Source organism: Aspergillus oryzae, chromosome 6 (genome assembly GCF_000184455.2).
Source record: "Aspergillus oryzae RIB40 DNA, chromosome 6".
NCBI lineage: Eukaryota > Fungi > Ascomycota > Eurotiomycetes > Eurotiales > Aspergillaceae > Aspergillus > Aspergillus oryzae.
This window is the reverse complement of record NC_036440.1, coordinates 2,512,282-2,528,651: the sequence shown is the minus strand read 5'-3', so window position 1 is coordinate 2,528,651 and position 16,370 is coordinate 2,512,282. Positions and strand designations below refer to the sequence as shown.

At 51.2% G+C, this 16,370-nt stretch overlaps 4 protein-coding genes across 4 annotated transcripts; 2 read left to right on the top strand and 2 right to left on the bottom strand.

Moving 5' to 3' along the window:
- Positions 1 to 1,105: 1,105 nt before the first annotated feature.
- Positions 1,106 to 1,575, top strand: AO090038000429 (uncharacterized protein; the record flags this gene model as incomplete). Its single annotated transcript, XM_001825299.3, has 2 exons — positions 1,106 to 1,336; positions 1,414 to 1,575. The coding sequence occupies 2 exons, from the start codon at positions 1,106 to 1,108 to the stop codon at positions 1,573 to 1,575; spliced, it is 393 nt and encodes a 130-aa protein (XP_001825351.1).
- Positions 1,576 to 1,851: 276 nt separating this feature from the next.
- Positions 1,852 to 5,651, bottom strand: AO090038000430 (DEAD/DEAH box RNA helicase; the record flags this gene model as incomplete). The annotated part of the gene is made up of 5 exons (XM_001825300.3): positions 1,852 to 2,126; positions 2,188 to 4,578; positions 4,636 to 5,065; positions 5,129 to 5,449; positions 5,508 to 5,651. 5 exons carry the CDS (start codon positions 5,649 to 5,651, stop codon positions 1,852 to 1,854), a joined length of 3,561 nt encoding a protein of 1,186 aa, XP_001825352.1.
- A 499-nt stretch (positions 5,652 to 6,150) lies between these two features.
- On the top strand, positions 6,151 to 7,295 carry AO090038000431 (HMG-box domain-containing protein; the record flags this gene model as incomplete). Its single annotated transcript, XM_023238299.1, has 4 exons — positions 6,151 to 6,714; positions 6,774 to 7,076; positions 7,171 to 7,251; positions 7,278 to 7,295. 4 exons carry the CDS (start codon positions 6,151 to 6,153, stop codon positions 7,293 to 7,295), a joined length of 966 nt encoding a protein of 321 aa, XP_023093127.1.
- A 4,024-nt stretch (positions 7,296 to 11,319) lies between these two features.
- Positions 11,320 to 16,088, bottom strand: AO090038000432 (uncharacterized protein; the record flags this gene model as incomplete). The annotated part of the gene is given in 19 exon segments (XM_023238298.1): positions 11,320 to 11,413; positions 11,455 to 11,530; positions 11,606 to 11,940; positions 11,947 to 12,246; positions 12,259 to 12,528; positions 12,565 to 12,843; positions 12,856 to 13,054; positions 13,073 to 13,115; positions 13,176 to 13,312; positions 13,337 to 13,389; positions 13,426 to 13,641; positions 13,654 to 13,867; positions 13,886 to 13,932; positions 13,954 to 14,176; positions 14,225 to 14,572; positions 14,603 to 14,935; positions 14,960 to 15,040; positions 15,086 to 15,718; positions 15,833 to 16,088. Coding segments are annotated over 19 exon segments (4,137 nt in total).
- Positions 16,089 to 16,370: the final 282 nt, after the last annotated feature.

Genomic DNA, 16,370 nt, shown 5'->3' with positions numbered 1-16,370 from the left:
ACCAGGCTCAACCAGCCATGCACAGTGCGTCACGATCGCCTGGAATGGCCGGTGCAATTGGAAGCGAAAAAACCTGACCGCCTGGGGCATGAGGGACCAGAGGGGGCGAGGACCTTGGGAGCGTTCTGAGATGTATAAATGAAGTGATCTTCAGTATAGAGTTATGATTCGCCTTGCGGTGATTCTATCACACATAAGTTTCAGTCACCAAATCCAGACAACGGTTGAGGACCTTGGGAGAAAAGCAGTCTTTGAGTACCTTGCGGGTTAGGGCGTCATTGCCCGCCTGGCCTCGGCGAATCAGCGCACCCAGATTTGCGAAGTTCCTTTTATCTCGGTACCCAGTTTTTCAGGCATTCAAAAAGGTTTGCTGTACAGAGTATGTGTCCAGAGTAGGATTAACTAGTCTGTGCCTCATTGGGTCACGGGTGAGGGGTGAAAGAAAAAAGTTAAAAGAAAATTAAAATCTCGAAAGGCAGATTGCCTGTGGAATCAGGCTCCTTCCTTTCCCACTTCCCCTGGCACCACTTTTACCCAGAGCGGAGCCCACTGATGTTCGTCGATGACCTTACGAGTCGCTGTAAAACCATGGATCCAGTCGAAACAGAGATAAGCTGTGCATGCTAGAACCGTAATAGTAGGAACACATATTGCCAGCAAAACTCCTCATCCCGATAATGTTTATTTTGTGATATTGTTTGCTATATTCAATTGATATGGGAGAGACTGAGGGCAGTACGGAATACTGTCCGTCCTTACTGAGGAATGCGAATGCAATGCGGGCACCAGACCACGTGCACCGGCCGTTCTTACTCCAGATCGTCATCCCCGATCGGTAGGCTACAGCCTAATGAACTTCTTATCTCCGTACAATCTTCAATCTCAACGGCTCCATCAACCTTCAATCGCATTACCCCACAACCAAATCTACCAATCTGACATATCAATCACATCAATCGAGCCTCCCAGCCCTGTCGGAACCCGTCACACAGCGAGACACATACACTGCATGGCCGATCACCACCGCTAAACCCAATCAATCCTTCCAGTCCTCCACCTCACCTCACCAATCCACCAACCTCAAGGACAAACCAAACCCGGAAAAATGGGAAACATTTGCTCCCGCTCCAAAAACCAACCCGAGGCCTTTTCCAGCCCCGGTCGCGTCTTGGGCTCCGCCAATCCTCCCCCGGGAGACACAGGGAAATCCAGCTCCGGTCCGCGCGCCCCGCTCCCCGCAAACGCCAGTACGGGGAGGACCCTGGGCGGCGCGGGGGCTCCAGGTGCTGGCGCGGATACAGCTGATGCGCGGGCGAATGCAGCGATTGCGGCGCAGGTGAGTTACTTCCTCCTTTCCCAGAAGATCGTTAGAGTGTCGCTGTGCAAGGTTGTGTGCTAATGGCGTATGTTTAGAAACGGGCTGAGTCTACTACGGCGGGCAACAAGGGCAAGTTAGGGTCAAAGTTAGCCGCTCAGAAGGCCCAGACACAGGCCCAGACGTTGGGGGAGGCTAGCCGTAATGAGAGGTCTGCTAGAGATGCGGATAATGCTGCTGAGGCCAGAAGATGGGAGTGATGGATGTACAGATTACTCGGTTATAGCTTAATTCTGGCTGTGAATCGCCGGTGTTTCACTTTTTCTTTCTTCATTTGGAGTTTGGCGGTTAGTGAGCGTTTAGGTTGATACAGTGATCTTTAGCCAGTCGTGACTTTACTGTGGGCATCGGTACAGATTACCCGTTGAAAAATTTGACTATGATACCCAAGCTGATAAGAGAGAGTGCGATTCGTTCCACAATAATAAGATTCTGTATGTTCGGGATATGATACAGCTATATGTAAGCGCTGACACTTAAAGCACATTATAACGTCCTCCAACCGGTGCCCTCGCATCACTATCGGCAGCAGCGATAGTTCCCTCCTTAAGTAACCGCATCAACTCACGCATGGCGTTCGTCACAGATAACTCAGTTTCACCCTCAACAAGAATATACAGTTTGGGGTTCTCTCCGGGACCTGGCTCCTTGCCAGTAGCATAGAAACTGCCTTTCGTGGTAATGGATGTCCCTGTGGCTTCGAGAATCTTGGCCACGTTGGTCCGGTTGGTGACTGCCCACCGAGCTTTCTCTGTTGTGAGAGACCGTGTTAGTAGCTGAATCAGAAAGCCGACAGCGGGGGATAAACTTACGGGGGAAGTCATTAATCTCAAGCGTAGCATGGAAAGCTCCGGCATCAGGCCCGCGGTTATCGATGGGCACTCCAGACCTCATCACACCAGCACGGCTCAAACGAGCGTGAATATCAGCAACAGCCGAACCCACCTTGTCCAACGGGTTCTTCGAACCATTGGCGTCCTTTTCAGTCTTGTGCACGGTGATCTTGCCGTCCAGATCAATGCCCTTAGGAACGCCAGGTAGGCTTGGCGCAGCGGCGGATTGAACCGATGAGAGAACCTTATTGAACTGTTCTTCGGCCTTCTCGTTCTTCTCTTCCTTTTCTTCCTCTTCTTCGCCCTCGTCGCCAGTCTTGTATGTCTTGCGCTCACGCATACGAGCAGCATCTCGCTCCTGATCAAGGCGCTCCAGACCCTTTCCACCGAAACCAGACGCACTGGCTTTTTCTTTGCCTGCTTTGACCTTCTCTAAGAAGGAGTCAACCATCTTCTGCACAGGCTCCGGCACGGACTGTCCACTCTGCTTCAACGCCTTAGCAATATCAACGGAATACCGCTCCTGGTCTTCGGTCAGGAACGTAACCGCCGTACCAGTATTACCAGCTCGGCCAGTTCGTCCAGCACGGTGGACATAGTCTTCGAGATGGTTCGGCGCATCATAGTTCACCACGAGTTTGAGTTGTTTCACATCCAAACCACGGGCCGCAACAGACGTGGCGATCAAAACCGGGAAAATACCTGCTTTGAAGTCTTCGATGGTGGAGTCACGGTCAATCTGATCCTTACCTCCGTGGATGGACATGCAAGGATAACCCTTACGCATCAACTCACGAAGTAGTGTATCGGCGCCCTCCTGACGTTCAACGAAAATCAACGCCCGTGCGTCTTCGTTTTCGTCGGTAGAGTACAGGTTACCTAGAAGCTCCAGAAGCCGGATAAACTTCTTGTCCTCACTCCGAACTTCCACTATCTGTGTGATCTCAGGCGCAACAACGCTTCTACCGCCAACCACAATTTCAACGGGCTTGTTCAAGGTCTTACGGGCCAAAGCCTCCATGTTCCGCGGGAAGGTAGCAGAGAACAAGACAGTTTGCTTATCAGGTCGGACGTTGGCCAAGATCTTCATGACTTGAGGCTCGAACCCCATATCGAACATGCGATCAGCTTCGTCCAGGACGACATATGTGACCCTGCGTAAGTTTGTAACTCTGCCAGCATTCGCTGCTAGCAAATCAATCATACGCCCAGGTGTGCAGACAATAATCTCCGCGCCACGCTTTAGGTCAGCAATTTGATCTTTGATGGGAGCGCCACCATAAGCGCAAACCGCACGAAGGTTCAAAGCTTTCAAAAACGGTTTACAGTCTTTATGGATCTGGGTTGCCAGTTCACGAGTTGGTGTCATAATGAGACCAACGGGACCTTCCATATTCTCCAATGGCCGTTGATCCTTAATATGCCGAAACATAGGGATCAAGAATGCAATCGTTTTACCCGAACCAGTCTTCGCTACACCGATTACATCACGGCCGGACATGATCGCTGGGATGGCTTGCGCTTGGATCGAAGTGGGTGCAGAATAGCCCAATCTATCGATTACGTCCAAGGTTTGCACACCTAAGCCGCACTGAGACCATTTCGACACTGGCCTTGGAACCTCCACACCACGGACTTTAATGCCGTCGAGTTCCAATCGCAGACTAGCAGCCTCTTCCTCGGACATCGCTGCCAGATCAGAAGGCTCGGTGTAAAACTTCTTGCGGAAAGGCTCGTATTCCACCTTCTTGTGATCAACAGTTGGGATATCCTTCTTCTTTTTGGCCTTGTTAGCAATAGCAAGGAAATCATCTGCATCGCCGTCGCCGACAGCAGTCATGTCCATATCATTCTCATCTCCAAAGAGAGCCTCAGGCTGTTGTGGTTTAGCTTTCGCGAACTTGGCGCCAGCCGTTTTTTTCGGAGGGGCAGACTCTGCTAATTCAGACATGAAGGCATCCAGGGGATCAACTTCTTCCTCTTCTTGGGCGTCCACTTCCATCTTGTCGGGCGCTTTTTGATTCGACGCATCGCTCATCTGTACATCGCCATTTGATTGAGAATCACGAGCCTCATTCTGCAGTCGCTCTTCTCTCCTCTCTGCTGCTGCCCGCGCCGCAGCCGCATTTTCCTCCTCAGTGTCACCATCCTGCATGTCAACGTCATCGTCTTCGTCTTCTGCCGTCACATCTTCTTCCTTATTGGAGTCTTTGGCGTCATCTAGCGGAGGAGTTGGCAACCTCTCCAACTTCCGCCGGGTAGATTCTTCTTCGCCAAAGCCGAGGGTCTTCGTCGCTGACGCTTTCTCGGTATCTGCGGCCTGCTTGGTACCCAGGCCAAAACTACCCACGTTTCCCTTTACTTTCAATGCTACAAATGTCGTGTTAGTAGGGTCTAAGTCAGAATGAGCAGAAGGCTGAGACGTACATGATGCTTTGCTTGAAGTAGCAGAAGGTTTGTTAGCTTGAACCTCAGTCTTTGTAGAAGGGAAGGTAGCAGATGTCTTAGCGGACGGCGGAACAGCAATATCATCCCCCAGTACAGACTTCACAGCTGGCGCCGGTGCGGCATTCTTTGCAATCGCCTTCGGGTCAAACTTTCCAGTATACGACGCTGGGGCAGCATCAATGGGCGTCGCAGAAGACTGGGGAGACCCAACAGCTGGTGATAAGCCTGACTTTCTGTCAATCTCATCCAGGATGCTTCTTGTCCCACCAGCTGCGGCGGCTTCTCGTTGTTTGCGTTCCTTCTCTGCGGCTTGCTTTTGCTTCCAAGCTTCGAGCTTGGCCAGTCTTTCGGCTCGCTTTTCGTCATCTGTCGGACCAGTGTTGGCCGCTGGTGTCGAAGGCTTCGATGCCTGTGAGATAATACGGTCGATGAGTACACGGCTATAGAATCGAAGGGGACCATATGCGCTTACCTCTCGAGACCTGGGAACGGAATCTCTGGCCCGCTCCCGGCTATCATCCCGTCTAGACTTGTGTTTCAAGTCAGCAGAATCATCTGTCCGTCTCCGAGCCCTGTCGCGGGAATCATCTCGCCTGCTTCGAAAGTCTCTATCGCGACTTCTGCGACGGTAATCCCGATCATCATCTCTATCTCTCGACCGACGTCGATCGCGGGAACGATCCCGTCGACTTGGTCTATACGTATCTTCATCACGGTAATCGGCGCGTCTGTCTAGCGAGCGGTCACGTCTACGATATGAATCACGGTCGCGTTCACGGTCACGGTATCGCTTCTGGAAGTAGATATTAGAGAAGAGATAAGGGTAGGACTGGGACATCCGATTGACATACCTCAGGGCTACGAGATCTTCGGTAGCTCCGCCCATCATCTCGCCTGCTCCTCTCATAGCGATCATCATCTCTGCGACTCCGTCTGGAAGAAGAATATGTGCTGCCTACAGGTGATGGTGAGCGAGTATCCCCGTGGCGAGCCATTGTTGCAGGCCAGCGATGAGTGAGTATTACTGAAGCTCAAAGGAATTCGAGTACGCGAAGTAGATATCAGAGCAATTATTACCCTTCCATTAAAAGCAAGGCTCTGTTGTTATAGAATCAGTAAAGGTCGGATTAAGCACGGTGGCGAGGATTGGCGGCTTCCGAAGCGCGGAGATACGGTTCTCCATCCATTCTTTTTTCAGTTGTACCTTATCCTCAACCCAAAGGGCCCTATCTATCACGTGACGTTGATAGCTCCATGGCAAGCTTCGATCACGTGTATGTACCTTCCTATTTCGGTCTACCCCAAACGACCAGTGAGTGGACGCGACTCCAACCTCCCGCATTCGTCTTAGAGCTCTTGCAGCTAAGGTCCCTGCAGCAGAAGCTCCTGCTACCTTAGAGCTCGGCCTCGCCTGTCTTTGTTTAATAGTACCTACGTGCTACATTGTCGGTTATATTCCCAATTGCAGTTAGTTTCGTCTCACTGTTTTGAATCATGCCTCTGAATTTAGCTCGGCGTGGAGGAGGCATCCTCCGCAAGCTGCATCTTAGTGATGCGTTCTCTCGTCCTGTCCGAGTAGCTGTTGCCCAAAGCCACGTCAGGCGCGTCTCTTTGATTACGCGCGGTCAGGCTTTACGCCCAATCTGCAGGGTACTTCCGTCGACCAGCGTGTTCTCGCAACGCCTACTTAAGACCTATGCGACCACAAGTGATAGCAAGAGCGAGAAGAAGAAATCCACCAAATCCACCAAGGCCGGAAAGGGGACCAAGAAAACCACCAAAAAAGCCAAGAAGAGCTCGACAGCGAAGCCCAAGCCCAAGCCAAGAAAGCAGTTGACTGAGAAGCAAAAGGAGGCAAAGAAGACACGGGAACTCAGGGATCAGATTAAGGCCCTCAAGGCTACTGCGCTGGAGGCACCAAAGAGACTTCCGGAGCGTGTGGCTAACTTGTCAATTATCGAAAAGCTTCAAGAAACAAGGAAGACTCACAACAACACTCAAGAGGCATTTAAAGCTGCTACTGAGCTTGCCAAGACGATCAGTGAGGAAGAGCGAGCGGTTCGTCTAGTACTCTAATGGATTGTGGCAGTGTATAGATTACTGACTAGATATGACAGCGCTTCGCCGCAGTGGCAGAGTCTAACAGAAACTCTAATGAATCTACATACGACCAATGGATCAAATCCCACACGCCGCTCCAGATCAAAGAAGCGAATCTCGCACGAAGCAGATTGACAAAACTCACAAATAAGAGGTATCCCCCTCTTCGGGATGATCGATTGGTTAAGCGTCCTTCCTCTTCCTATGTCTTCTTCTTCATTGAACGCACTGGTCAGGGCGACTTCAAGCACATGGCCGCCAAGGACATCGCTACACGGGTCGCAGAGGAATGGAAAGGCTTGACGGAATCTGAGAAAGAGGTACATCTGCCCGCGCCCTTCTGAAGATGATACGCATATGCGGACGAAGCTAATATGGACCAGAAATACCACAAACTGCAACTCGCCGACACAGAACGTTATCTCCGCGAGTATCAAGAGGTATACGGCGTGGAAGCGCCACATGTTCGAAAGTCCTCCGAGTAAAAGTTTATCAGTAAAGCTTGTAAACTTTTGCTATAGCCCAAGGAACAACGGTGATATTTTGGGTCTGAATGAGCGACTGAAGATGATCGATTTTTTCTCATGAATAACCAGTATCCTTCCCACCATTAACCTTCTTTTGTCTGTTTGCGTCTCAGGTGTTCAAGGGTTTATCTTGATCAATTGATTACTTGTATTCTCTATAAGTTGTGATGTGCTGAGTTCAAGTACTGCTACCAATGTCATTATACCACGAATTGCAGGCCAGTTCCAATTCATGCTTGTATTCTGCGAGGCTCTTTCAACCCGTGACCAGAGCGAAAGTCGGCTCATCAACAAAGTTGGGGCTGTATTTTGTAGTATACAAGGTGACTTCCTTAATTCAAAGACTAAGACAAGTACAAGAAAACGGCGGTGTTGCACAGACAGGATTGTTCCTGGTGTTGTGGTCAATTCTGCTATGCAGTGATGACGGAGGTTTCGATACTCCTTGGTCACTTGCATCTGGTATCATACTACTCTCAGGTAACACAACAGATCATTCACGACGGATCACTGCAGTAGATGGCATGGCTGCAATAGACACGGTGGTCCTTTGGCCAATATGCAAGTGGGTTTATCTCCGGTCCATATAGGGTCTAGACGACCTGGATTACGATAGGGAGCAAGTTCGGTGTGCGTTGTTGGGGCTGCAGTCGGGTATACTTGGGAGATATATAATCTACATTACTCGGGGTTCCACCCCATCTGTTTACTCAATCGGGAAGGGGATGGGGGCTACTAATTTGTTTTTAATAGACTCTCACAGATAGATACCGTGAGTCATAGAGGTATTGCATGAAATATGTGCCAGAGAGATGCATAACACCGAGGATGTTCATGAGTCACTCACAGGCAACGGGGCATGAGATGAGGGACATGATGTACATGTACGTACTATGACGCTGCCAAGCGGGACGCAACCACTTTTCCCGAAAGGGAATGCACTGTTTCCCGACGAGGACTAAGGCACTAATCTACGAATACGGCTAGCGTCCTCTGTCATGGGGAGTTCCTCTTAGAACGGAAATGAGTATGGAGTCAGGCACTGGGGCGAAGCGCGATAGCCTGCAGTAGAGTTTTGACAACTGTCAAAACTAAAAGAAGCAACGACGGATCAACCTGCCTTAGAACCGGCAATCCTTCATCAGGAAACGTAAGACGAAAATGGGGGGAAATGGCTCCATCGTGATCGAGGGTTCTCATAGGTTCACGGTGGATCTTCGCCTTCGATGCGGTGAAGAACACCGATAGCGGTAGAATCTTTCCTTCGAGGTACAGTACCTCAACGCTTTTCTCCTCGTTACCCGAGGTTCTCGCCGCTTTTCGAAAGAATTATGGAATTGGTCTCCTGCTGCCCGAAGACTTTTGGCTCCATAATTGTGCAGTGGTTGTTTCACAGGTGAGCGATTATTAGTAAATCTCCTCCATTGTTTTGATTGTTGGTCCCTGGTTGTTGCCTCGTGGCCTGAGTCAAACTTGTTCACTCTTAGCAGTTTTATTAAGGTAGTAGAATAGGCCCGTAGTTAGTTGGGTAGTTAGTCCTCTAGTCTCCCTTAACTAGTCTTTCAATGCGAGGTCATAACACACTTGGTTTCTTTCTGGAATATCTCTGTTTCTTTGGTGCAGGATATCAATGGGGTTTCTACTATATTTCCTTCAATCTACATCATTGAACGGGACCAATCATTCAATTGATATAACAGTTCCTCTTCTTACCAGGGAATAAGGTAGAGTAGTTCCTGTGTAATCCTCTAACTTCCCCGAGGTGAACCACGGAACCGATCATCTCTACTTTTAGCTTCCTTGGACCGGAACACTAGGGACTGATCTGTTGTTCCCTTGGGAACCCCACTTTAATGGGACAACAAACGCTCTATCCGAAGGTATGTAAGTACAATGCAATAAGAGTGACTCGATCTGCTAACGTACATATCCTACTGACCATTAAGGCATAAAAGAGACATATATACCTAATCTAGATCGCACTCGAGTGTCAGTGCTTTCACCACCATTTGTTGTTCGTCGTACACCAGTGCCCATAATACCCGCCGAGAAGGAGGGGTGGAATCTTTATCGATAGGACCGTCGACTCACATCCCCAGTCTCTGCGCGCAATCCCATCGCGTGTGTAAGTGGCCTGTGCCTGCGTGACTTCTCACCTTGCATCTTTTTTCCGTTGCTCCTGTTCAACCAGCTAGTTTATGACTGAAAACAATTGCTAATTTTTATGCACCAAATTCAGTTAGAGACTTTGTTCTTGACCACTTTGACTCGGTCTGGTTGGCTCATCCGCCCAGCCACCGTTTTACTATCTGACCCGTCGGGGATCAAAGATACTATCGCATACAATTCTTCCGTACCACGCAGATCAACGCGCAGCACAAAATTATTATTTCAAGGTAAGAAAGTATAATCTTAAAAAATTAACAGAAAATTTTTTTTTTGTTTTGCGCAACCGCCGCTGACTTGCTGATGTATGTACCAAAACTAGTTCACATTCCTAGCTGTCCATCGCATACCCATCCACCCAATCCTATCTGTTCTCCAGGGACTGATCTTCAGCAACATTGCTCTCCTTTCCTCCTTTCCCACCGCCTCGTGGTCATGAGCTCTATGACCTCTTTTTCGCTCCTTGTTTCTTCTTTCTGCTGAACTCTCTATTTCATCTCTGCATACACTTTTCCCTTTCACCTCAAACACACCATCTAATGCCGTATACTCTCTGATTGTCCACGGCTTTTGTCGCAAATCTAGTTGGTTATCCGTTGGTATACCGATCGCGCTAACATTTGCATCGTGTGACCAGCTTTGGTTACAAGCATTATATTCTAGTGGAAGCGTTTTTTCTTAGTCTTTTTATTTTTTCTTTCTTTTCTTCCCTTCGTTCTTTGTTCCCGCCATTTACGCAGCCTTTTGCTGCTACGTTCCCGACGGTTTAACCCAGAACTTCAATATTTTCCTGGAACCAGCGGCAGCCTCAATTGAGGCCGGAAGTCCTTGATATCCATGCGCCTCGCATAGTCGAGTCAACCGCCGTGAGAACACTGGTCCTTTACCCAGTATGGAAAGTATGCGCCTTGTTCGCCATCATGGACTCGAAGTCGACCCCGAGAGGCCTCTATACTCCCATTATTGTTTAGTCGAGAATGAGCAGAAAAACAAATACTCGGTCCAATCACGAATAGCAGGACACAATGAGCGATTCTCCAAAGCATCTCTGGCTCTCGAGATAGAGCTCCGGACGCCAACCCCTCAGCCCTACGACCAACCCCCTCCATCCTATGACGATGCTATCAAAGACTTGCCTCCAGATTACTCTACGCTTTCGCCATTAGCCGAACGGAAAGATTTGTGTGGTGACGGCACGCCCTCGATAGAAACAAAAGATCTCAATAGTAGATCTAAGTCGCCTCTAATCGATTTTCGTCACCCATTTGGCATACGGGAACATAAGGGACCGGGCAAGAAGAAGAAAGCAAAGCAAGCCGCACAACAGAGTACCCCGCCGCCGAACGACGACGGTGATAAAAGCCCGCCGCCTGATGAAAATCAGAATGGCGGGGACGGCGGAAGCAACGCAGGTGGATCGGGAGATGGGAATGGAGACAACGGTGGTGACGGAGGCGGCGGGGATGGCGGAGACGATGATGGTTGGGGAGATGCGTGGAATACAAACAGCAAGAAAAAAGACAAGAAGAAGAAGAAAGAGGAAGAAGAGCGGCTAGCCAAAGAAGAGGAGGAGCGGAAGGCTAAAGAGGAGGAGGAGAAAAAGGCCGCAGAAGAAGCAGCGGCTAATGCTCATAGTGATGATCTTAGTTGGGCAAACGATGGCAGTGGAAATGGCGATGATTCGTGGGCGGACTTTGCGCTTGCAGGAAATAAAAAGAATAAAAAGAAGGATCAAGTACGGTTCCCCCTCGGTTTTAGGGTATCATCACTAATTCCTTTATAGGGTGCCACTCTGATTGACACCGGACCTCCTTCCAATTCTTTTCAGGATATCAATTTAGGTGGCAATACATCACCGCCAAATCTAAGCCTAGACCCCCTTGGAGGCAAATCTACTGGCGGAGGCCTGGAATTTGGCGGTTGGGATAAGAGTTGGAATACGGGGAGTAAATGGGGTCTCGACTCTCTTGGTGGCATGAACGGGGAAAAGACACAGAATACCAACCCGTGGTCATTTGGCTCAGCGGATCCATTGAATGCTTCAGTCGGATTTGGCTTTGGTTTCGGAGCCCCTCCTCCTCCTACCAATGGAGATGTTGGCACACAAGAAAAGAAGGATAACTGGGGATTCCTGGATACTAAGAAGAAGGCCGAACCAGAGCCGGAGATGGCTGATGACGATGATTGGGGCTGGGGCGTCTCAACTAAGAAGAAAGACAAGAAAAAGAAGGACGGTGCTATCCTCGAGGAGCTGGAACCAGTAGTGGAAAATCCTCCAGTAGTCGCAGATCCAGCGCCGGAGCCTGTCCCTGAGGAAAAAAAGGAGGAGGATGACTGGACAGGCTGGAATGTCCCGACAAAAGAGAAGAAAAAGAAGAAGGGTAAAGGTGCGGCAGAGCCCGAGCCAGTGCTTGAACCTGAGCCCGAACCGGAACCCCCAGCACCTGCTGAGCCAGAGCCAGAGCCAGAGCCTAAGTTGCCTGATGATCCACTTTACAATAATTGGGACACGCTATCATCTAAAGACCGAAAGAAACGAGAGAAATCTCTTGTCAAGAAAGGTCTCCCCATACCTGGTAAGGACTTTGAATGGCCCCCAAAAGCGCCAGCTGCTCCTGTCGAAGAGCCGACGAAAGAGCCCGAATCGGAACTCCAACCGGAAACTGAGCATGAACCAACGCCTGAACCTGAGCCAGAGCCCGCAGCTGAACCTGAACCGGAGCCAGCCTTGGAGCCAGAGCCCGCAGCAGAGCCAGAGTCAGAACCAGCACCTGAAGCTAAACTGCCAGATGATCCACTCTATAACAACTGGGACAATCTTTCATCAAAAGACAAAAAGAAACGCGAGAAATCCTTGATGAAAAAAGGCCTCCCAATTCCCGGGAAAGATTTCGAGTGGCCACCACCTGCCCCTGCCCCTGCACCTGCAGCGGAAGAGCCAGCGCCAGAACCAGAACCAGTTGCTGAACCAGAACCGGAACCTGCGGCTGCACCCGAACCAGAGCCAACGCCAGAACTGGAGCCAGTAGCGGAGCCAGAACCACAACCTGCGTCCGAAGCTAAACTGCCAGATGATCCTCTTTACAACAATTGGGACTATCTTTCGCCTAAAGACATAAAAAAGCGTGAGAAGTCATTGATTAAGAAAGGTCTCCCAGTTCCTGGCAAGGATTTCCCATGGCCACCGCCACCGCCACCAGAGCCTGTATTAGAGGAACCAGCAGCAGAGCCAATAGTAGAAGATGTACCGGAACCAGTGGTGGAACCAGCGCCAGAGCCAGAGCAAGCACCAGAACCAGAACCGGTACTTGAACCCGAACCCGAACCTGAACCCGAACCTGCAGGCGAGCCAGAACCACAACCTGTGCCTGAAGCAAAACTACCAGATGATCCTCTTTATAACAACTGGGACGATCTTTCATCTAAGGACCGGAAGAAGCGCGAGAAATCACTGACAAAGAAGGGTCTACCAATCCCTGGCAAGGATTTTGCCTGGCCACCACCTCCACCACCAGAACCAGTGGTAGAAGAGCCAGAGCCAGAGCCAGAACCAGAGCCGGTACTTGAACCCGAACCTGAGCCTGAGCCCGAGCCCGAGCCCGAGCCTCAAGTTGAGGCTGAACCCGAACCCGAATCAAAGGCTTTATCACTGCCAGATGACCCGCTCTATAATAATTGGGACGAGCTCTCAGCTAAAGACAAGAAAAAGCGTGAGAAATCACTCACCAAGAAGGGTTTGCCAATTCCTGGTAAGGATTTTGACTGGCCACCAGCTCCACCGCCAGAGGCAGTGACAGAAGAACCAGCGCCAGAACCGGAGCCGGCACTTGAACCTGAGCCCGAGCCCGAGCCCGAGCCCGAGCCTCAAGCTGAGCCTGAGCCTGAACCGCAACTGGAATTGGAATCGGAACCCAAGGCCCCGTCACTGCCCGATGACCCGCTCTATAATAATTGGGACGAGCTCTCAGCTAAAGACAAGAAAAAGCGTGAGAAATCACTCATCAAGAAGGGTCTGCCAGTTCCAGGTAAGGATTTTGACTGGCCACCACCTCCACCTCCAGAGCCAGTGGCAGAAGAGTCTATACAAGAGCCAGTGCCAGAGCCCGAGGCGGCACTTGAACTTGAGCCTGAGCCTGAACCCGAACAGCAACCGGAATCGGAACCTAAGGCTCCATTATTGCCTGATGACCCGCTCTATAATAACTGGGATGACCTCTCATCCAAGGACCGGAAGAAGCGCGAGAAATCATTGATGAAGAAGGGTCTGCCGATTCCAGGTAAGGATTTTGACTGGCCACCACCTCCGCCACCGGAGCCATTGGCGGAGGAGCCCGTACCAGATCCTGCACCAGAGCCAGTACCGGAAGCTGAACCAGAACCGGAGCCCGTCTTTGAACCTGTCCCTGAAGAGCCAGAGCCTCAAGCTGAGCCTGAACCAGAACAAGAGCCGGAATCCAAAACTCCCTCACTGCCAGATGATCCGCTCTACAATAACTGGGATAACCTCTCCTCTAAGGATCGAAAGAAGCGAGAAAAATCGTTAATAAAGAAGGGTTTGCCTATTCCTGGTAAAGACTTTGAGTGGCCACCACAAGTGGTGCCTGTAGCAGAGGAGCCTGTACAAGAACCAGAGCCAGAACCAGTTCGGGAGCCCACCCCAGAACCAGAGGTTATCCCTGAACCAGTTACCGAAGAACCAATTGATGATAGCTGGGGCATCTGGGCTCCTCAAAAGGATAAGAAGAAGTCTAAGAAGAGCAAGATTAATGATGAACCTCCACCGCCGGCGCCTACTCCACCTTCTCTGGGATTATCGCTGGAACCTGACGCTTTTGAGAGTATACCAGAGGAGCCTCTTTGGGATGAATTTAGCACAATGCCTTCTAAAAAGAAGGGCCTCGTTGCGGAGGAAACGCCGTCAAAGCCAGCCAGAGGGTTCTGGGCAAGCTTCGGAGCAGCAGCGATGGGGATGCCTAAAGCCACTAAAAAGAAGTCGGCAGAAAAGCCAATAAAAGAGCCGGAGCCCCAGCCCGAACAGGATGATCTGCTTATTGACGTAGGGGATGCGCCGAGAGAGGCTGGTGCGGCTGACGCGGCTGACGCGCCAGTCGCAGAAGTCGAACCTCAGCCAGCCGCGCCGCCAACAAAGACACCTGTTGTCACGTCAAAGACCAAGTCATCAACCAAGAACTCTGTCGCGGAGCGCATTAAGGCCCTTGAAGAGAAAAAGAAAGAAAAGTCCAAGGGAAAGTCGACAGAAAAATCAAAAGCGAAGGAGGTGCCGCCGCCGGTAGAAGACCCTCCAGAACCTCCGCAGGAACCGGAGCCGGAGCCGGAGCCAGAACCTGAACCAGTTATAGAAAGAAGGATCTTACGAGACACCGTACCAGGAAGCTTTCCAGACGCTTTTGACGACGATTTCGATGACCTCCCACCCCCTGCCCCAGAACCGCCAGCAGAGCCCGAGCCGGAAGTACAGCCTGAACCTGAACCTCAGCCCGAGCCTGAACCAGAAAAGCAGCCAGAAGTCGAGCCTGAGCCGGTAGTATTGTCCAAGAAGGCCAAAAAGAAAGACAAGAAGAAATCGAAGACTGCTGTTCCAGAGCCTCAGCCGCCTGCTCCAGAGCCTTCGGCACCCGAACTGCCAGCAGAGCCAGAGCCTGTGCCGGAGCCTGCGCCACCAGAAGAGGTTGTGCCTGTTGCTGAACCTGAGCCGGAACCAGTTCCCGAACCAGAGCCCGTACTTCTTCCCAAAGCAGAAAAGAAGAAAAAGAAGGCTAAGGCCGTCGAGCCGCAACCCGCACCTGAACCTGAACCAGAGCCAGAGCCGGTCCCCCCACCCAAAGTCGAAAAGAAGAAAAAGAAGGCTAAGGCGGTTGAGCCCCAACCTGTGCCTGAACCAGAGCCAGAGCCAGAACCGGTGCGAGCGCTTGATCCTGAACCTGAACACGAACCCGAACCTGAGCCCGAACCTGCTCCTGTCAATGTGCCGGAGCCCGAGCCCGAGCCAGCGTTTGAGCCCGCTGAGCCGCCTGCCCCAGAGCCTGAAAAGCCCATGAAGAAAATCAGGAAAAGTAGAAGGTCAGTGCCAGTTCCAGAACCACCACCAGCTCCTCCTGCAGAAGCCCCAGTGGCCGATGCTCCAGAGGAAGCTGCTGGAGGTCCTCCGACACCGCCACCTGAACCCGTTGCGCCGGAGCGAGCGGCAAGAAAGGAGCGCCCGCGTGTTGAACGTGCGCCTGGTAGCACGTCTTGGGATATGTGGGGTGCTGCACCCCCACCGAGGAGGTCAGGTCATAGGGAAGAGAAGCATAGAAGAAGGGAGCAATCGCCTTCGGGGATGGGAAGATCAAAGTCCACTAGACACTCAAGGCCAAGGGAACCGGAGGACGAGCCAGAGAGATCGCTAGAACCCGAGAACGACAGGCAACGAGAACCCGCACTCAATCGGGCTGGGGCATTCTCGAATTTTATTTTTGGCGCACCACCTCCGCCTACCAGAACGAAATCTAGCAGGAGACATGGCGAGCATGCCCCAAGGCACACGTCGCGGCGCCCACCTGTAGATATGGATGACACTGGGTTCCCATCGCCGCCGCCGGATGAGCAGTTCGAGATGCCTGATAAGGCTGCCCGCATGATGGGTGCTCCACCATCTGGGTCAAGACGAGAGAGGCCGCGTGGCTCGCGGAAAAGATCTAGTATGGCCTTCTATGTTCGTGTCACTCTTAGTAAAGTTAACTAACACGGTCATCGTAGGCGCTCGTGATCCGTATGCTATTGACGATGAAGACATCGTTATGGTCAACCCGGATGATGCTGACGGTGAGCCCAAGGCTCCCTCTAGAGAGTCGCGTCATTCAGAGCGACGGTCAAGGAAGAAGGTAAGAGAGCAGCGTTACCGGCAACTGACATCAACTG